General features: G+C 51.0%; 1 protein-coding gene across 8 annotated transcripts in view; it reads right to left on the reverse strand.

Moving 5' to 3' along the window:
* The window catches only part of LOC106593735 (tyrosine-protein phosphatase non-receptor type 12), a 115,629-nt gene that overhangs the window by 39,804 nt on the left and 53,145 nt on the right, over positions 1-22,680 (reverse strand). For all 8 annotated transcript variants that reach the window (XR_006770703.1, XM_045722471.1, XM_045722475.1 and 5 more), the window contains exons 2-10: positions 17,045-17,153; positions 6,417-6,493; positions 5,266-5,361; positions 4,798-4,836; positions 4,471-4,542; positions 3,660-3,719; positions 3,290-3,432; positions 1,249-1,315; positions 1,075-1,152 (exon numbers count right to left, since the gene is read on the reverse strand). Coding sequence is in view for 7 of the 8 variants with exons in the window: in XM_045722471.1 (XP_045578427.1) it covers positions 1,075-1,152; positions 1,249-1,315; positions 3,290-3,432; positions 3,660-3,719; positions 4,471-4,542; positions 4,798-4,836; positions 5,266-5,361; positions 6,417-6,493; positions 17,045-17,153 (741 nt within the window). In the remaining variant the exon portion in view is untranslated. The remainder of the gene's footprint in view (positions 1-1,074; positions 1,153-1,248; positions 1,316-3,289; positions 3,433-3,659; positions 3,720-4,470; positions 4,543-4,797; positions 4,837-5,265; positions 5,362-6,416; positions 6,494-17,044; positions 17,154-22,680) is intronic.

A 22,680-nucleotide genomic window follows, 5' to 3' on the forward strand; every position in this document is an offset into this window, starting at 1 on the left:
TGAACAGCAGAACGCCTCATTACCTTGGTCTGAACAGCAGAACGCCACATTACCTTGGTCTGAACAGCAGAACGCCTACATTACCTTGGTCTGAACAGCAGAACGCCACATTACCTTGGTCTGAACAGCAGAACGCCTCATTACCTTGGTCTGAACAGCAGAACGCCACATTACCTTGGTCTGAACAGCAGAACGCCTCATTACCTTGGTCTGAACAGCAGAACGCCTCATTACCTTGGTCTGAACAGCAGAACGCCTCATTACCTTGGTCTGAACAGCAGAACGCCTCATTACCTTGGTCTGAACAGCAGAACGCCTCATTACCTTGGTCTGAACAGCAGAACGCCTCATTACCTTGGTCTGAACAGCAGAACGCCTCATTACCTTGGTCTGAACAGCAGAACGCCTCATTACCTTGGTCTGAACAGCAGAACGCCTCATTACCTTGGTCTGAACAGCAGAACGCCACATTACCTTGGTCTGAACAGCAGAACGCCACATTACCTTGGTCTGAACAGCAGAACGCCTCATTACCTTGGTCTGAACAGCAGAACGCCACATTACCTTGGTCTGAACAGCAGAACGCCACATTACCTTGGTCTGAACAGCAGAACGCCTCATTACCTTGGTCTGAACAGCAGAACGCCTCATTACCTTGGTCTGAACAGCAGAATGCCACATTACCTTGGTCTGAACAGCAGAACGCCACATTACCTTGGTCTGAACAGCAGAACGCCACATTACCTTGGTCTGAACAGCAGAACGCCTCATTACCTTGGTCTGAACAGCAGAACGCCTCATTACCTTGGTCTGAACAGCAGAACGCCACATTACCTTGGTCTGAACAGCAGAACGCCACATTACCTTGGTCTGAACAGCAGAACGCCACATTACCTTGGTCTGAACAGCAGAACGCCACATTACCTTGGTCTGAACAGCAGAATGCCTCATTACCTTGGTCTGAACAGCAGAATGCCTCATTACCTTGGTCTGAACAGCAGAACGCCACATTACCTTGGTCTGAACAGCAGAATGCCACATTACCTTGGTCTGAACAGCAGAATGCCTCATTACCTTGGTCTGAACAGCAGAATGCCTCTGTGTTCTCATCTCCTGAATCAGCCGGAACACGTTGAAGTCTTCTGGAATCTTCTACAAACCAACAAGAACAATACACTCAGTGGTCTATCTGTGCTCCAGGAAACAGCAAAGGCAACACTGTGTGTGTGTGTTTCATATTGTACGTACCCCAGCCTTTAGTAGGTTCCACGTGTAGTCTATAGCACAGATGGCGCCTGTCCTCCCACAGCCAGCACTGTCAAAACACAACAACAATCAGACAGAAACAGAATGCACAGCCTAGAGACACACAGACTACATCTCACAGCTTCCATTAGGCTTGGTGGATTTACAGCTGGAACTAACATTCAGAGAGTGTATGTTCTAAGCTACGGTATATAAACTCAGCAAAAAAAGAAACTTCTCTTTTTCAGGACCTTGTCTTTCAAAGACAATTCGTAAAAATCCAAATAACTTCACAGATCTTCATTGTAAAGGGTTTAAACACTGTTTCCCATGCTTGTTCAATGAACCATAAACAATTAATGAACATGCACCTGTGGAACGGTCGTTAAGACGCTTACAGACGGTAGGCAATTAAGGTCACAGTTAGGACACTAAAGAGGCCTTTCTACTGACTCTGAAAAACACCAAAAGAAAGATGCCCAGGATCCCTGCTCATGTGTGAACATGCCTTAGACATGCTGCAAGGAGGCATGAAGACTGCAGATGTGGCCAGGGCAATAAATTGCCATGTCCGTACTGTCAGACGTCTAAGACAGCACTACAGGGAGACAGGAGGGACAGCTGATCGTCCTCGCAGTGGCAGACCACGTGTAACAACACCTGCACAGGATCGGTACATCCGAACATCACACCTGCGGGACAGGTACAGGATGGCAACAACAACTGCCCGAGTTACACCAGGAACGCACAATCCCTCCATCAGTGCTCAGACTGTCCTCAATAGGCTGAGAGAGGCTGGACTGAGGGCTTGTAGGCCTGTTGTAAGACAGGTCCTCACCAGGCATCAACGGGCACAAACCCACCTTCGCTGGACCAGACAGGACTGGTAAAAAGTGCTCTTCACTGATGAGTCGCGGTTTTGTCTCACCAGGGGTGATAGTCGGATTGGAGTTTATCGTCGAAGGAATGAGCGTTACACCGAGGCCTGTACTCTGGAGCGGGATCGATTTGGAGGTGGAGGGTCCGTCATGGTCTGGGGCGGTGTGTCACAGCAGCATCGGACTGCCTGCAATGATAACAAGCTCAATCTGAACGCTGTGCATTACAGGGAAGACATCCTCCTCCCTCATGTGGTACCCTTCCTGCAGGCTCATCCTGACATGACCCTCCAGCATGACAATGCCACCAGCCATACTGCTCGTTCTGTTTGTCATTTCCTGCAAGACAGGAATGTCAGTGGATCTCAATCCCATTGAGCAAGTCTGGGACCTGTTGGATCGGAGGGTGAGGGTTAGGGCCAGGAACTTGCAGGTGCCTTGGTGGAAGAGTGGGGTAACATCTCACAGCAAGAACTGGCAAATCTGGTGCAGTCCATGAGGAGGAGATGCACTGTAGTACTTAATGCAGCTGGTGGCCACACCAGATATGGACTGTTACTTTTCATTTTGACCCCCCTTTGTTCAGGGACACATTATTCAATTTCTGTTAGTCAGGAGTCTGTGGAACTTGTTCAGTTTATGTCTCAGTTGTTGAATCTTATGTTCATACAAATATTTACACATTTTAAGTTTGCTGAAAATAAACGCAGTTGACAGTGAGAGGACGTTTCTTTTTTTGCTGAGTTTATGTTGACACACTTAACATCCTTAAGCCCCCCTGGCCACAACATCCCGTCTCCCCCCTACATTCTCCCACGGTAGTGAGCAGTGAATCCCCAGGGCCAGTAGAGGAACATACATGTGGCTCCGATCAGCCTGATGATGATAATAATAATGACGGCCCTGAAGGGACTTCTTGACGTTAATTAATTGAGGACCAGAAATCAAAGGGGAATAGAAAGAGCTGAGCTGGTGGTTTGCAGTGCGCCCCCCACAGACCTCCGCAGCTGTGTGTGAGTGTGTGTGTGTGTGTGTGTGTGTGTGTAGCAGCGGTCTGAAGATACACACATACTTGGTAGTTATCTCCTGTGATATTGTTTCCGCACTTCTCTATCCATTGCTTCTAGCTTTAAATGGACGGCTTCACGGAGTGTGTGTGTGTGTACCTGCAGTGTATACAGATGGGTACATCATCATGCTCCTGGTACTCTCTCATCAGACCAATCATATCCAAGATGGAGTCAAAGGACGAGGGAACGTCATGGTCTGGCCAGTTGATGTAATGGAACTGGGTTATCCTCCGTGTCTCCTGTAGGGAGGGGGAGGGGGGGAGAGGAAGAGAAGGGGGAGAGAGACACGCAGAAAGGGAGGGAGAGAGAGTGAGAGCGAGGAGCAAGAAGTGATAGACAGAGGGCGTGAGAGAGAAGGGGAGAGAGGAAATGAGTTTCCAGAAAGAGCGGATTGATGTCATGTGAATGATGAAACTGAAAGGCCATTGTGTTTCTATATGTTAGTGGGGAAGAAAAGAGAACTCACATTCTCATGCTCCACTGTCAGGGTCCTGATGAAATAGTCCGTTCTGGGCTGTTCTGATTCCTGCCAGGAGAAACAGAGGATTAAACCCAACTGTAACAGGTTTGAAAAAGCAATGCTTCAGAAAACATATATACACATACATACATACATACATACATACATACATACATACATATGTATGGTTATTTAAATAGGGAAGTCCAGCTAACCATAGTGGCGGAGATCAGTTGACATGTTGTATTGTAAAACAACAAGACACTAAGTCCTAGTCTACTTGTTACAATGAGCCTTTCTACAGAAGCTACTTCTGACTGTGTGTATTGGCTTGGGACACACAGAGAACACTCGGAGTCTCTTCAGTTAGTCAAAGGCCACGGTCTGCCTCTTTATACAGTCCTGTCTGGCCCTCTGTCTGCCTGTTACACTGAGGACTGCTGACTGGACTCTGTGTGTATCAAATGTACATGTTCCCTTTACATGACTACTGAATACTACAGCCACAGTGACTGGCTCTAGTAAAGACTCCATATGTAATAACACAGCCAAAGTAGTTCCCACTTAGCCCTTCCATACTGGACAGCATACTAACCCCAGAACATGGAGCTCCACCGTCTCTGGAGGACAAGTTCATCACTGTAGAACACTGTGACTAAAGAGGACACTTTAAAATAGCTCTCTCCTTTAATATGAGGCTCTGCATAGCTGGAGGATGGGCTGGCTGGCGCTCAGTAAATACAATGAAGGGGTGTGTGTGTGTGTATGTGTGTGAGAATGTGAGTGTGTGTGATGTGTGTGTGTGTGTGTCACTTACACAGGAGATTCTGAACGGGCCAAAAGACATGGGCTCATCACCAAACTGGGGAAAGTACCGCTCACACTTTTTCTAACAGAAAATAGGAAAAAGACAGGTTTGCGTTTCAAAGCCTAAACCACATTCTCCACAAAACAACATATGAAACTCTCTATCTCTATCAAACACGTATGAAAGAGGGAGATATGAAAACCCTTCAGTATTATCAACAGAAATATCTTACTCCAGACACTGAAGGGCTCTTCCTGTCAAATCAACAGTGAAAGTGGTTCTTTCATATTACTATAGTATAATACCATATGGACGGCTTCAGGACCAAACTCTTACCCTTCCCATCTCGAATTCTCGACATGCCATTACGATGACCTGCGACATAAGAAACGGAAAGGTTTTCAATTTACATCATGCTAGAAAAATGGACATTCCAATGTCTGTATTCTGTTCCATCACATGGTAATAAACCTGACACACAGCATATGTTATAAACACATTAACAAACAGCGCTTCCTAGGAATTAAAGTCTCAGAGAGCAGTGGCAAAAACAGTGTGTGTATATGTATACATGTGTGTGTGTCTCAGTGTGTGTGTGTCTCAGTGTGTGTGTGTCTCAGTGTGTGTGTGTCTCAGTGTGTGTGTGTGTGTGTGTGTGTATATATGTGTGTGTATATATGTGTGTGTCTCAGTGTGTGTGTGTGTGTGTGTGTGTGTGTGTGTGTGTGTGTGTATATATGTGTGTGTGTGTGTGTGTGTGTGTGTGTGTGTGTGTGTGTGTGAGAGAGTGAGAGAGAGACTCACGGCTACACTGTACTCCCAGTTCATTCTCCAGAAGTCGATGACAGTGTTGGGTAGAGGACCCTGGGTAGCGATGTAGGCCTCTGGACCATCCATTCCCTGGTAACACAACTAATATTAGAGGGCTGGATGAACTAACACACAGTTAGTTTAGTGAGAGGACAAGCAGAGGAGGAGGAGGGGGGAGGAAGAGGAGGAGAGAGGAAGCGGAGGAGAGGGAGAGGAAGTGGAGGAGAGGGAGGAGGAGAGGGGAAGCGGAGGAGGGAGGAAGTGGAGGAGAGGAGGAAGCGGAGGAGAGAGGAAGCGGAGGAAGGAGGAAGAGGAGGAGGGAGGGAGGAGAGGGGAAGCAGAGGAGAGGGAGGAGAGGGGAAGCAGAGGAGAGGGAGGAGAGGGGAAGCAGAGGAGAGGGAGGAGAGGGGAAGCAGAGGAGAGGGAGGAGAGGGTAAGCAGAGGAGAGGGAGGAAGTGGAGGAGAGAGAGGAAGTGGAGGAGAGAGAGGAAGCGGAGGAGAGGGGAAGCGGAGGAGAGGGGAAGCGGAGGAGGGGAAGCGGAGGAGAGAGAGGAGAGGGGAAGCGGAGGAGAGGGGAAGCGGAGGAGGGAGGAAGTGGAGGATAGGGAGGAGGAAAACACTCAGACATCTTTATTCAGGCCAGCCTGTTGGTAAAGGTCTCTGAGTTTTTAAGGGTGTAATTGATCACCTTGTGTGACACAGCTGAGTGTCATTAGCTTCCACACAGTGTGCAGGTTGCTATGCTCCGCATGACTATCACCTGGAAGGCCCTGTCGCCTCTAGCTACTAAACAAAACAACTTTTTGTGGACTAGGTGTTACAATTGTCTATCCTTCAGCATTCCTTCTGGTCTATTTAAAGTGTTGACCTCTGACTGGACAGACATTCAGGGTGAAACTGAAGACGTACTGGTGATATGTTTGAGGGCCTGTAAGCTTATCTCCACACATCTGCTCCCCCCCCCCCCCACCCACAAACCCTGTCACCCAGGACCACCGGCTTTCTCCTGACACCTTACATGTCTAAGGCAAAAAGGCTGAGGCAAAAAGGCTGAGGCAAAAAGGCTGTGTAAGCCGTGGGAGGGCAGAGGGGTGAGGTCCCATCATGCAGTCACAGGTCTGAGGTGTGTAGAAAGTCAACTGTACCTTGATGAAGCTGGCATTGATGTAATCTGAATCCTGATTGGTTGTTTTTAAAGTCAGCTTTACCCTCGTGTGGTCAACTGTGGGAGAGAAGAGGATACATGTTAGAGAGAGAGACAGAGGAAAAGAAGAGCGAGAGGAGAGGAAAAGAGAAGAGAGCGAGAGGAGAGGAAAAGAGAAGAGAGCGAGAGGAGAGGAAAAGAGAAGAGAGCGAGAGGAGAGGAAAAGAGAAGAGAGCGAGAGGAGAGGAAAAGAGAAGAGAGCGAGAGAGAGGAAAAGAGAAGAGAGCGAGAGGAGAGGAAAAGAGAAGAGAGCGAGAGGAGAGGAAAAGAGAAGAGAGCGAGAGGAGAGGAAAAGAGAAGAGAGCGATAGGAGAGGAAAAGAGAAGAGAGCGAGAGGAGAGGAAAAGAGAAGAGAGCGAGAGGAGAGGAAAGAGAAGAGAGCGAGAGGAGAGGAAAAGAGAAGAGAGGGAGAGGAGAGGAAAAGAGAAGAGAGCGAGAGGAGAGGAAAGAGAAGAGAGCGAGAGGAGAGGAAAAGAGAAGAGAGCGAGAGGAGAGGAAAAGAGAAGAGAGCGAGAGGAGAGGAAAAGAGAAGAGAGGGAGAGGAGAGCGAGAGGAGAGGAAAAGAGAAGAGAGGGAGAGGAGAGGAAAGAGAGAGAGAGCGAGAGGAGAGGAAAAGAGAAGAGAGCGAGAGGAGAGGAAAAGAGAAGAGAGCGAGAGGAGAGGAAAAGAGAAGAGAGCGAGAGGAGAGGAAAAGAGAAGAGAGCGAGAGGAGAGGAAAAGAGAAGAGAGTGATAGGAGAGGAAAAGAGAAGAGAGCGAGAGGAGAGGAAAAGAGAAGAGAGCGAGAGGAGAGGAAAAGAGAAGAGAGCAAGAGGAGAGGAGAGGAAAAGAGAAGAGAGTGAGAGGAGAGGAAAAGAGAAGAGAGTGATAGGAGAGGAAAAGAGAAGAGAGCGAGAGGAGAGGAAAAGAGAAGAGAGCGAGAGGAGAGGAAAAGAGAAGAGAGCGATAGGAGAGGAAAAGAGAAGAGAGCGAGAGGAGAGGAAAAGAGAAGAGAGCGAGAGGAGAGGAAAAGAGAAGAGAGTGATAGGAGAGGAAAAGAGAAGAGAGCGAGAGGAGAGGAAAAGAGAAGAGAGCGAGAGGAGAGGAAAAGAGCAAGAGCTAGTTTCCCATGTCAATAAAGCCCCTTAAATTGAATTGAGAGAGAGAGGAAGGGAGAGAAAGGGAGAGGAAGGGAGAGGAAGGGAGAGGAAGGGAGAGGAAGGGAGAGTGGAAAGGAGCAGGAGAAAAAGAGAGCAACAGATTAGAAGGAATAAAGACCAAGGATGTGGCTGGTAAATAGAACAAATAAATCATGTAAAATGTTTTCAGCATTGTACAACAATAATATTATATAAACACTATATTTGACTGATCCATCCGTAGCCTCCATCCATGAATCCATCCGTAGCCTCCATCCATGAATCCATCCGTAGCCTCCATCCATGAATCCATCCGTAGCCTCCATCCGTAGCCTCCATCCGTCCATCCACCCGTATAGACTATCCATCCATCCATCCACCCGTATAGACTATCCATCCATCCATCCACCCGTAGCCTCTATCCATCCATCCATCCACCCGTATAGCCTCTATCCATCCATCCATCCACCCGTATAGCCTCTATCCATCCATCCATCCATCCGTCATCCGTATAGCCTCTATCCATCCATCCCTCCGTATAGCTTCCATCCATCCACCCGTAGACTCCATCCATCCACCCGTAGACTCAATCCATCCACCCGTAGTCTCCATCCATCCATCCACCCGTAGCCTCCATCCATCCATCCACCCGTAGCCTCCATCCATCCATCCACCCGTAGCCTCCATCCATCCACCCGTAGCCTCCATCCATCCACCCGTAGCCTCCATCCATCCACCCGTAGCCTCTATCCATCCATCCCTCTGTATAGCTTCCATCCATCCATCCGTAGCCTCCATCCGTCCATCCGTAGCCTCCATCCGTCGCCTCCATCCGTCCATTCGTAGCCTCCATCCATCCATCCACCCGTAGCCTCCATCCATCCATCCACCCGTAGCCTCCATCCATCCATCCACCCGTAGCCTCCATCAATCAATCCACCCGTAGCCTCCATCGATCCATCCACCCGTAGCCTCTATCCATCTGTAGCCTCTATCCATCCATCCCTCTGTATAGCTTCCATCCATCCATCCGTAGCCTCCATCCATCCACCCGTAGACTCAATCCATCCACCCGTAGTCTCAATCCATCCATCCGTAGCCTCCATCCGTCGCCTCCATCCGTCCATTCGTAGCCTCCATTAGTCCATCCACCCGTATAGACTCTATCCATCCATCCATCCACCCGTATAGCCTCTATCCATCCGTATAGCCTCTATCCATCAATCCATCCGTCATCCGTATAGCCTCTATCGATCCATCCATCCACCCGTATAGACTCTATCCATCCATCCATCCGTCATCCGTATAGCCTCTATCCATCCATCCATCCCTCCGTAGCCTCCATCCATCCACCCGTAGCCTCCATCCATCCATCCATCGGTAGCCTCTATCCATCCATCCATCCGTAGCCTCCATCCGTCCATCCGTAGCCTCCATCCGTCCATCCACCCGTATAGACTCTATCCATCCATCTATCCATCCACCCGTATAGACTCTATCCATCCATCCATCCACCCGTATAGCCTCTATCCATCCATCCGTAGCCTCCATCCGTCCATCCACCCGTATAGACTATCCATCCATCCATCCATCCATCCACCCGTATAGCCTCTATCCATCCATCCATCCACCCGTATAGCCTCTATCCATCCATCCGTATAGCCTCTATCCATCCATCCATCCACCCGTATAGCCTCTATCCATCCACCCGTATAGCCTCTATCCATCCATCCATCCATCCGTCATCCGTATAGCCTCTATACATCCATCCATCCGTATAGCTTCCATCCATCCCTCCGTAGCCTCCATCCATCCACCCGTAGCCTCCATCCATCCATCCATCGGTAGCCTCCATCCATCCATCCATCCATCCGTAGCCTCCATCCGTCCATCCGTAGCCTCCATCCGTCCATCCACCCGTATAGACTCTATCCATCCACCCGTATAGCCTCTATCCATCCGTCATCCGTAGAGCCTCTATCCATCCATCCGCACACTCTATCCATCCATCCCGCCGTATAGCTTCCATCCATCCATCCATCCCTCCGTAGCCTCCATCCATCCACCCGTAGCCTCAATCCATCCACCCGTAGCCTCAATCAATCCATCCACCTGTAGCCTCAATCCATCCATCCACCTGTAGCCTCTATCCATCCATCCATCCGTAGCCTCTATCCATCCATCCGTAGCCTCTATCCATCCATCCCTCCGTATAGCTTCCATCAATCCATCCCTCCGTATAGCTTCCATCCCTCCGTAGCCTCGATCCATCCACCGTAGCCTCCATCCATCCATCCACCCGTAGCCTCCATCCATCCACCGTAGCCTCCATCCATCCATCCGCCCGTTGCCTCCATCCATCCGTCCGTAGCCTCCATCCATCCGTCCGTCCATCCATCCATCCGTAGCCTCCATCCATCGATAGCCTCCATCCATCCATCCATCCATCGGTAGCCTCCATCCATCCATCCATCGGTAGCCTCCATCCATCCATCAGTAGCCTCCATCCATCCATCCGTCCATCGGTAGCCTCCATCCATCAATCGGTAGCCTCCATCCATCCATCCATCGGTAGTCTCCATCCATCGGTAGCCTCCATCCATCGATCGGTAGCCTCCATCCATCCATCCGTAGCCTCCATCCATCCATCCATCGGTAGCCTCCATCCATCCATCCATCGGTAGCCTCCATCCATCCATCCATCGGTAGCCTCCATCCATCCAGCCATCGGTAGCCTCCATCCATCCATCGGTAGCCTCCATCCATCCATCCATCCATTGGTAGCCTCCATCCATCCATCCATCCATTGGTAGCCTCCATCCATCCATCGGTAGCCTCCATCCATCCATCCATCCATCCATCCATCCATCCATCGGTAGCCTCCATCCATCCATCCATCCATCGGTAGCCTCCATCCATCCATCGGTAGCCTCCATCCATCCATCGGTAGCCTCCATCCATCCATCCATCGGTAGCCTCCATCCATCCATCCATCGGTAGCCTCCATCCATCCATCCATCCATCGGTAGCCTCCATCCATCCTCCATCCATCGGTAGCCTCCATCAATCCATCCATCCATCGGTAGCCTCCATCCATCCATCCATCGGTAGCCTCCATCCATCCATCCATCGGTAGCCTCCATCCATCCATCCGTCGGTAGCCTCCATCCATCCATCCGTCGGTAGCCTCCATCCATCCATCCGTCGGTAGCCTCCATCCATCCATCGGTAGCCCCCATCCATCCATCCATCCGTCCATCGGTAGCCTCCATCCATCCATCCATCGGTAGCCTCCATCCATCCATCCATCCATCGGTAGCCTCCATCCATCCATCCATCGGTAGCCTCCATCCATCCATCGGTAGCCTCCATCCATCCATCGGTAGCCTCCATCCATCCATCCATCGGTAGCCTCCATCAATCTATCCATCCATCGGTAGCCTCCATCAATCTATCCATCCATCGGTAGCCTCCATCCATCCATCCATCCATCGGTAGCCTCCATCCATCCGTCGGTAGCCTCCATCCAGCCATCCGTCGGTAGCCTCCATCCATCCATCCGTCGGTAGCCTCCATCCGTCCATCCGTCGGTAGCCTCCATCCATCCATCCGTCGGTAGCCTCCATCCATCCATCCATCCGTCGGTAGCCTCCATCCATCAATCCGTCGGTAGCCTCCATCCGTCGTTCCGCGGTAGCCTCCATCCATCCATCCGTCGGTAGCCTCCATCCATCCATCCGTCGGTAGCCTCCATCCATCCATCCGTCGGTAGCCTCCATCCATCCATCCGTCGGTAGCCTCCATCCATCCATCCGTCGGTAGCCTCCATCCATCCATCCGTCGGTAGCCTCCATCCATCGGTAGCCTCCATCCATCCATCCATCCATCCGTAGCCTCCATCCATCCATCCATCCATCCGTAGCCTCCATCCATCCATCCATCGGTAGCCTCCATCCATCCATCCATCGGTAGCCTCCATCCATCCATCCATCCATCCATCGGTAGCCTCCATCCATCCAGCCATCGGTAGCCTCCATCCATCCATTGGTAGCCTCCATCCATCCATCCATCCATCGGTAGCCTCCATCCATCCATCCATCCATTGGTAGCCTCCATCCATCCATCGGTAGCCTCCATCCATCCATCCATCCATCGGTAGCCTCCATCCATCCATCCATCGGTAGACTCCATCCATCCATCGGTAGCCTCCATCCATCCATCGGTAGCCTCCATCCATCCATCCATCGGTAGCCTCCATCAATCTATCCATCCATCGGTAGCCTCCATCAATCTATCCATCCATCGGTAGCCTCCATCCATCCATCCATCGGTAGCCTCCATCCATCCGTCGGTAGCCTCCATCCATCCATCCGTCGGTAGCCTCCATCCATCCATCCGTCGGTAGCCTCCATCAGTCCATCCGTCGGTAGCCTCCATCCATCCATCCGTCGGTAGCCTCCATCCATCCATCCATCCGTCGGTAGCCTCCATCCATCAATCCGTCGGTAGCCTCCATCCGTCGGTAGCCTCCATCCATCCATCCGTCGGTAGCCTCCATCCATCCATCCGTCGGTAGCCTCCATCCATCCATCCGTCGGTAGCCTCCATCCATCCATCCGTCGGTAGCCTCCATCCATCCATCCGTCGGTAGCCTCCATCCATCCATCCGTCGGTAGCCTCCATCCATCCATCCGTCGGTAGCCTCCATCCATCGGTAGCCTCCATCCATCCATCCATCCATCCGTAGCCTCCATCCATCCATCCATCCATCCATCCGTAGCCTCCATCCATCCATCCATCGGTAGCCTCCATCCATCCATCCATCGGTAGCCTCCATCCATCCATCCATCCATCCATCGGTAGCCTCCATCCATCCATCCATCGGTAGCCTCCATCCATCCATCCATCCATCCATCCATCGGTAGCCTCCATCCATCCATCCATCCATCGGTAGCCTCCATCCATCCATCCATCCATCCATCGGTAGCCTCCATCCATCCATCCATCCATCCATCCATCGGTAGCCTCCATCCATCCATCCATCCATCCATCGGTAGCCTCCATCCATCCATCCATCGGTAGCCTCCATCCATCGGTAGCCTCCATCCATCCGTCGGTAGCCTCCATCCATCCATCCGTCGGTAGCCTCCATCCATCCATCCGTCGGTAGCCTCCATCCATCCATCCGTCGGTAGCCTCCATCCATCCATCAATCCGTCGGTAGCCTCCATCCATCCATCAATCCGTCGGTAGCCTCCATCCATCCATCCGTCGGTAGCCTCCATCCATCCATCCGTCGGTAGCCTCCATCCATCCATCCGTCGGTAGCCTCCATCCATCCATCCGTCGGTAGCCTCCATCCATCCATCCGTCGGTAGCCTCCATCCATCCATCCATCGGTAGCCTCCATCCATCCATCCATCCATCGGTAGCCTCCATCCATCCATCCATCCATCCGTAGCCTCCATCCATCCATCCATCCATCCATCCGTAGCCTCCATCCATCCATCCATCCATCCGTAGCCTCCATCCATCCATCCATCGGTAGCCTCCATCCATCCATCCGTAGCCTCCATTCATCCATCCATCGGTAGCCTCCATCCATCCATCCATCCATCCGTCGGTAGCCTCCATCCATCCATCGGTAGCCTCCATCCATCCATCCATCGGTAGCCTCCATCCATCCATCCATCCATCGGTAGCCTCCATCCATCCATCCATCGGTAGCCTCCATCCATCGGTAGCCTCCATCCATCCATCGGTAGCATCCATCCATCCATCGGTAGCATCCATCCATCGATCGGTAGCCTCCATCCATCCATCGATCGGTAGCCTCCATCCATCCATCCGTCGGTAGCCTCCATCCATCCATCCGTCGGTAGCCTCCATCCATCCATCCGTCGGTAGCCTCCATCCATCCATCCGTCGGTAGCCTCCATCCATCCATCCATCCATCCATCGGTAGTCTCCATCCATCCATCCATCGGTAGCCTCCATCCATCCATCCATCGGTAGCCTCCATCCATCCATCCATCCATCCATCCGTAGCATCCATCCATCGGTAGCCTCCATCCATCCACCGGTAGCCTCCATCCATCCATCGGTAGCCTCCATCCATCCATCCATCGGTAGCCTCCATCCATCCATCCATCGGTAGCCTCCATCCATCCATCCATCGGTAGCCTCCATCCATCCATCCATCGGTAGCCTCCATCCATCCATCCATCGGTAGCCTCCATCCATCCATCCATCGGTAGCCTCCATCCATCCATCCATCGGTAGCCTCCATCCGTCGGTAGCCTCCATCCATCCATCCATCCATCGGTAGCATCCATCCATCCATCCATCGGTAGCCTCCATCCATCCATCCATCGGTAGCCTCCATCCATCCATCCATCGGTAGCCTCCATCCGTCGGTAGCCTCCATCCATCCATCCATCGGTAGCATCCATCCATCCATCGGTAGCCTCCATCCATCCATCCATCGGTAGCCTCCATCCATCCATCCATCCATCGGTAGCCTCCATCCATCCATCCATCCATCGGTAGCCTCCATCCATCCATCGGTAGCCTCCATCCATCCATCCATCGGTAGCCTCCATCCATCCATCGGTAGCCTCCATCCATCCATCCATCGGTAGCCTCCATCCATCCATCCATCCATCCATCGGTAGACTCCATCCATCCATCCATCGGTAGCCTCCATCCATCCATCCGTAGCCTCCATCCATCCATCCATCGGTAGCCTCCATCCATCCATCCATCGGTAGCCTCCATCCATCCATCCATCCATCCATCGGTAGCCTCCATCCATCCATCCATCGGTAGCCTCCATCCATCCATCCATCGGTAGCCTCCATCCATCCATCCATCGGTAGCCTCCATCCATCCATCCATCGGTAGCCTCCATCCATCCATCCATCGGTAGCCTCCATCCATCCATCCATCCATCCATCCATCCATCGGTAGCCTCCATCCATCCATCGGTAGCCTCCATCCATCCATCCATCCATCCGTAGCCTCCATCCATCCATCCATCCCCTCATCCATCCATCCATCGGCAGCCTCCATCCATCCATCGGTAGCCTCCATCCATCCATCCATCCATCCATCCGTAGCCTCCATCCATCCATCCATCCCCTCCATCCATCCATCCATCGGCAGCCTCCATCCATCCATCGGTAGCCTCCATCCATCCATCCATCCATCGGTAGCCTCCATCCATCGGTAGCCTCCATCCATCGGTAGCCTCCATATATCCATTGGTAGCCTCTATCCATCCATCGGTAGCCTCCATCCATCCATCGGTAGCCTCCATCCATCCATCGGTAGCCTCCATCCATCCATCCGTAGCCTCCATCCATCCATCCGTAGCCTCCATCCATCCATCCGTAGCCTCCATCCATCCATCCGTAGCCTCCATCCATCCGTAGCCTCCATCCATCCATCCGTAGCCTCCATCCATCCATCCATAGGAGTCATGATGTTCTGAATTAAGAGGCAGAAGGGCTTCCATGTTGTTCAGGTAGAGGTTAGTATCCTGTAAGATGTCCTCCATGTTGTTCAGGTAGAGGTTAGTATCCTGTAAGATGTCCTCCATGTTGTTCAGGTAGAGGTTAGTATCCTGTAAGATGTCCTCCATGTTGTTCAGGTAGAGGTTAGTATCCTGTAAGATGTCCTCCATGTTGTTCAGGTAGAGGTTAGTATCCTGTAAGATGTCCTCCATGTTGTTCAGGTAGAGGTTAGTATCCTGTAAGATGTCCTCCATGTTGTTCAGGTAGAGGTTAGTATCCTGTAAGATGTCCTCCATGTTGTTCAGGTAGAGGTTAGTATCCTGTAAGATGTCCTCCATGTTGTTCAGGTAGAGGTTAGTATCCTGTAAGATGTCCTCCATGTTGTTCAGGTAGAGGTTAGTATCCTGTAAGATGTCCTCCATGTTGTTCAGGTAGAGGTTAGTATCCTGTAAGATGTCCTCCATGTTGTTCAGGTAGAGGTTAGTATCCTGTAAGATGTCCTCCATGTTGTTCAGGTAGAGGTTAGTATCCTGTAAGATGTCCTCCATGTTGTTCAGGTAGAGGTTAGTATCCTGTAAGATGTCCTCCATGTTGTTCAGGTAGAGGTTAGTATCCTGTAAGATGTCCTCCATGTTGTTCAGGTAGAGGTTAGTATCCTGTAAGATGTCCTCCATGTTGTTCAGGTAGAGGTTAGTATCCTGTAAGATGTCCTCCATGTTGTTCAGGTAGAGGTTAGTATCCTGTAAGATGTCCTCCATGTTGTTCAGGTAGAGGTTAGTATCCTGTAAGATGTCCTCCATGTTGTTCAGGTAGAGGTTAGTATCCTGTAAGATGTCCTCCATGTTGTTCAGGTAGAGGTTAGTATCCTGTAAGATGTCCTCCATGTTGTTCAGGTAGAGGTTAGTATCCTGTAAGATGTCCTCCATGTTGTTCAGGTAGAGGTTAGTATCCTGTAAGATGTCCTCCATGTTGTTCAGGTAGAGGTTAGTATCCTGTAAGATGTCCTCCATGTTGTTCAGCTAGAGGTTAGTATCCTGTAAGATGTCCTCCATGTTGTTCAGGTAGAGGTTAGTATCCTGTAAGATGTCCTCCATGTTGTTCAGGTAGAGGTTAGTATCCTGTAAGATGTCCTCCATGTTGTTCAGCTAGAGGTTAGTATCCTGTAAGATGTCCTCCATGTTGTTCAGGTAGAGGTTAGTATCCTGTAAGATGTCCTCCATGATGCCATGTTGTTCAGGAAGAGAAGAGGGGAGTGGGGCAGAGATGATGTGTGTGTGTGTGTGTGTGTGTGTGTGGGGGGGGCTTGGATGCTATGCTGTGGGGAAGAAGGGCCAAGAGGATGTGTGTGTTGTGAGGGGCTGTGGCCAGAGTTTATTTGTCCAGTCCACTCAGAGCCCTTCTGGCCTCTAGAATTAATGTGATTCTTTCCAGTAATATCCATCTATTACCCTGACAGTAAGAACCATTAGAGAGGACACACACAGAACACTACACACACACACACGAACACTACACACACACACAGAACACTACACACACACACAGACACACACAGAACACTACACACACACACAGAACACTACACACACACACAGAACACTACACACACACACACACACACACACACACAGAACACTACACACACACACACACACACACAGAACACTACACACACACACACACACACACACAGAACACTACACAGACACACACAGAGAACACTACACACAGAGAACACTACACACAGAGAACACTACACACAGAGAACACTACACACAGAGAACACTACACACACACACACACACACACACACACACACACACACACACACACAAAACACTACACACAGAGAAACACACACACAGACACACACTACACACACAGAGAAACACTACACACACAGAACACACACAGCTTTGGCTACACATGATTACATACAGGGCAGTATGTCTTTATAGCGGTTCTTCTTCACATTGTCTTCCTTTTCCCCGACGTTGGTGGGGTAGATCTTCTCTGTCCTGTATTTGGTCGATAATCTTCGTAATCTCTGCAGGGAGAAAAAAACAACGAGAGAGAAAATGTTATTCATTCTGTGTTTTTCTGTCTCCTATAGAGAGACACGTAGTGGAGAGGGAATACCCAATGACACCCTATTTCCTTTATAGTGCACTACTTTTGACCAGAGTCCTATAAAGGGAATAGAGAGCCATTTATAGTGAACTACTTTTGACCAGAGCCCTATGAAGGGAAGAGGGAGCCATTAGGAACATATTCGTATAGAGGGGGGTTTAGTGTAGGATAGTATGAATGATTGATGGTGAAGAGAAACACTTGCCCTACATTAGAGGGATGTGGCCAGTCATGTTTCAGTGTCACAGGAACGGTTCCCAGAGAGCGTATCGTTGCCCACCCACGAGGTTAGGGATCATGAACAGATCCTATTTGACTATGCTCCACACATTTCACACACCCCCTTCTCCAGCCCCTCTAATAGCCCAGCAGAGACCAGCCCACCTAGACGCTATACAGTAGCTAACAGTTTAGGAATTCCCTAGTCCTCCTCGTGCAGCTCCAAGATGGTTCCTCACCCATCAGTACTTCCTATGGAGCTTCTCACACAGCTCTCTCTCTGGCTTCATTAGGAACTTCCAAACTCTCACGACAGCACCCTTGATCTCCAAGCTGAGGCCCTTAATTCAACTCGCTTCCAGCTCCGCTCTGAGGCCCTCTCCCCAGCTCACTTCCAGCTCCGCTCTGAGGCCCTCTCCCCAGCTCACTTCCAGCTCCGCTCTGAGGCCCACTCCCCAGCTCACTTCCAGCTCCGCTCTGAGGCCCTCTCCCCAGCTCACTTCCAGCTCCGCTCTGAGGCCCTCTCCCCAGCTCCGCTCTGAGGCCCACTCCCCAGCTCACTTCCAGCTCCGCTCTGAGGCCCTCTCCCCCAGCATTAATTACAGTGACAGAGTGTCGTTCAGCTCCACTCTAGCAGGACACAGATTCCTCTGGGACAGAACAGTAATGAGACAGTGCTTCAGCACATTAGCTGAAGGGATAAACACTACACACACACACTGGTACCCAGACACTACCACACACTGGTACCCAGACACTACCACACACTGGTACCCAGACACTACCACACACTGGTACCCAGACACTACCACACACTGGTACCCAGACACTACCACACACTGGTACCCAGACACTACCACACACTGGTACCCAGACACTACCACACACTGGTACCCAGACACTACCACACACTGGTACCCAGACACTACCACACACTGGTACCCAGACACTACCACACACTGGTACCCAGACACTACCACACACTGGTACCCAGACACTACCACACACTGGTACCCAGACACTACCACACACTGGTACCCAGACACTTCCACACACTGGTACCCAGACACTACCACACACTGGTACCCAGACACTACCACACACTGGTACCCAGACACTACCACACACTGGTACCCAGACACTACCACACACTGGTACCCAGACACTACCACACACTGGTACCCAGACACTACCACACACTGGTACCCAGACACTTCCACACACTGGTACCCAGACACTACCACACACTGGTACCCAGACACTTCCACACACTGGTACCCAGACACTACCACACACTGGTACCCAGACACTTCCACACACTGGTACCCAGACACTTCCACACACTCGTACCCAGACACTTCCACACACTGGTACCCAGACACTACCACACACTGGTACCCAGACACTACCACACACTGGTACCCAGACACTACCACACACTGGTACCCAGACACTTCCACACACTCGTACCCAGACACTACCACACACTGCGTACCCAGACACTTCCACACACTCGTACCCAGACACTTCCACACACTGGTACCCAGACACTACCACACACTGGTACCCAGACACTACCACACACTGGTACCCAGACACTACCACACACTGGTACCCAGACACTACCACACACTGGTACCCAGACACTACCACACACTGGTACCCAGACACTACCACACACTGGTACCCAGACACTACCACACACTGGTACCCAGACACTACCACACACTGGTACCCAGACACTACCACACACTGGTACCCAGACACTTCCACACACTGGTACCCAGACACTACCACACACTGGTACCCAGACACTACCACACACTGGTACCCAGACACTTCCACACACTGGTACCCAGACACTACCACACACTGGTACCCAGACACTACCACACACTGGTACCCAGACACTACCACACACTGGTACCCAGACACTACCACACACTGGTACCCAGACACTTCCACACACTGGTACCCAGACACTACCACACACTGGTACCCAGACACTACCACACACTGGTACCCAGACACTACCACACACTGGTACCCAGACACTTCCACACACTGGTACCCAGACACTTCCCCACACTGGTACCCAGACACTACCACACACTGGTACCCAGACACTACCACACACTGGTACCCAGACACTACCACACACTCGTACCCAGACACTACACACTGGTACCCAGACACTTCCACACACTCGTACCCAGACACTTCCACACACTGGTACCCAGACACTACCACACACTGGTACCCAGACACTACCACACACTGGTACCCAGACACTACCACACACTGGTACCCAGACACTTCCACACACTCGTACCCAGACACTACCACACACTCGTACCCAGACACTTCCACACACTCGTACCCAGACACTTCCACACACTGGTACCCAGACACTACCACACACTGGTACCCAGACACTACCACACACTGGTACCCAGACACTTCCACACACTCGTACCCAGACACTTCCACACACTGGTACCCAGACACTTCCACACACTGGTACCCAGACACTACCACACACTGGTACCCAGACACTTCCACACACTCGTACCCAGACACTTCCACACACTCGTACCCAGACACTTCCACACACTCGTACCCAGACACTACACACTCAAACAGACACTACACACTCAAACAGACACTACACACTCAAACAGACACTACACACTCAAACAGTCACTACACACTCAAACAGACACTACACACTCAAACAGACACTACACACTCCCTAATTAGGAAATATGCATAAGAGTGTTGATGGAAGCTTCACAAGATGTAATCACTAGTGATGTTAATAAAAAAGACATAGAAGCAAATTTTCTAACAATTAGCGGCCATTTTTCCATGACATGCACAGCTGCTGAGGCTGCACTTGAGGTAACGACCTAGTAACAGAGAGGATGCTGGGAACAGAGAGGATGCTACTTCACTGTAGCCGGGTTTCGGGACCTCGTGCAACATCTGGTCAGAAATGTTGCAGATGGGGAGGTTCAACTGGAGAATGGAGGGATGTATTGGGAGAGGTTCAAGTCCCTAGTGAGACTGGAGAATGGAGGGATGTATTGGGAGAGGTTCAAGTCCCTAGTGAGACTGGAGAATGGAGAGATGTATTGGGAGAGGTTCAAGTCCCTAGTGAGACTGGAGAATGGAGGGATGTATTGGGAGAGGTTCAAGTCCCTAGTGAGACTGGAGAGATGTATTGGGAGAGGTTCAAGTCCCTAGTGAGACTGGAGAATGGAGGGATGTATTGGGAGAGGTTCAAGTCCCTAGTGAGACTGGAGAGATGTATTGGGAGAGGTTCAAGTCCCTAGTGAGACTGGAGAATGGAGGGATGTATTGGGAGAGGTTCAAGTCCCTAGTGAGACTGGAGAATGGAGGGATGTATTGGGAGAGGTTCAAGTCCCTAGTGAGACTGGAGAATGGAGGGATGTGAGAGGAAATAGTAGAATGATGATTTATTGGGAAAGATGGGTTGATCTGTGGCTGTCTGAAGGGTGGAATTGATGTACAGTATTAAATGTTTGATGTCCTCCAAATCAAGGGGGAAAGGGGGGATGGGATTATTATATGTTTTGCGTTTCGCCCTTTACGTTTCCTGGTTTGGCTAGTTTCATGCTGTGAGCGGGGTGTCTGCTGGTCCTGGTAGTTTCATGCTGTGAGCGGGGTGTCTGCTGGTCCTGGTAGTTTCATGCTGTGAGCGGGGTGTCTGCTGGTCCTGGTAGTTTCATGCTGTGAGCGGGGTGTCTGCTGGTCCTGGTAGTTAAGGGTGTGCTCGCTTCCATGCCCGCCCGGGCGTCCCGCCCTTGGAAAATCCCTTTGGGCCGGGGGGGGCGGGTGGCGGCAGCACCCCCACTGACCAGAGAACCCTCTGATGGGAGTGTTCATTTGTATTGTCTGTGTATTGTTGTTTTAAAGAATAAAAATGATCTAGATATAAAATAAATAAATTGACATGTGTAAGTTCCCACTAGTGGCCAATTTCAAAGCTGCAAATAAACTTGAGTTGAGGCCCTCAGATACAAAAAATATGTGAAAATGTTGTTCACCTTCTCAGATAATTTTATATAAAGTATGAACACTTAAGAGATGCATGTACTGATATGCACATGACAGCATATTTCATGGGCATTCATGTATTTCTTGCCACTTGTAAAGATGGGGTTTTCAGTAGCAACATAACCATTAGGCCCGGCGCGCTCCCATTAGGCCCGGCGCGCTCCCATTAGGCCCGGTTACCAGGATTAGAAACTATTCAAATCTCTGTACTCTCTCCAAGACGAGACACAGAGAGACACATGGTGATTACAGAAGACCTGTGACAGCTAGCTCTTTACCCCACCAGCCTCTCTGACACTGACAGACCTGTGACAGCTAGCTCTTTACCCCACCAGCCTCTCTGACACTGACAGACCTGTGACAGCTAGCTCTTTACCTCACCAGCCTCTCTGACACGACAACCTGTGACAGCTAGCTCTTTACCCCACCAGCCTCTCTGACACTGACAGACCTGTGACAGCTAGCTCTTTACCCCACCAGCCTCTCTGACACTGACAGACCTGTGACAGCTAGCTCTTTACCCCACCAGCCTCTCTGACACTGACAGACCTGTGACAGCTAGCTCTTTACCCCACCAGCCTCACTGACACTGACAGACCTGTGACAGCTAGCTCTTTACCCCACCAGCCTCTCTGACACTGACAGACCTGTGACAGCTAGCTCTTTACCCCACCAGCCTCTCTGACACTGACAGACCTGTGACAGCTAGCTCTTTACCCCACCAGCCTCTCTGACACTGACAGACCTGTGACAGCTAGCTCTTTACCCCACCAGCCTCTCTGACACTGACAGACCTGTGACAGCTAGCTCTTTACCCCACCAGCCTCTCTGACACTGACAGACCTGTGACAGCTAGCTCTTTACCCCACCAGCCTCTCTGACACTGACAGACCTGTGACAGCTAGCTCTTTACCCCACCAGCCTCTCTGACACTGACAGACCTGTGACAGCTAGCTCTTTACCCCACCAGCCTCTCTGACACTGACAGACCTGTGACAGCTAGCTCTTTACCCCACCAGCCTCTCTGACACTGACAGACCTGTGACAGCTAGCTCTTTACCCCACCAGCCTCTCTGACACTGACAGACCTGTGACAGCTAGCTCTTTACCCCACCAGCCTCTCTGACACTGACAGACCTGTGACA

Source organism: Salmo salar, chromosome ssa07 (genome assembly GCF_905237065.1).
Source record: "Salmo salar chromosome ssa07, Ssal_v3.1, whole genome shotgun sequence".
In the NCBI taxonomy this organism is placed as follows: Eukaryota; Metazoa; Chordata; class Actinopteri; order Salmoniformes; family Salmonidae; genus Salmo; species Salmo salar.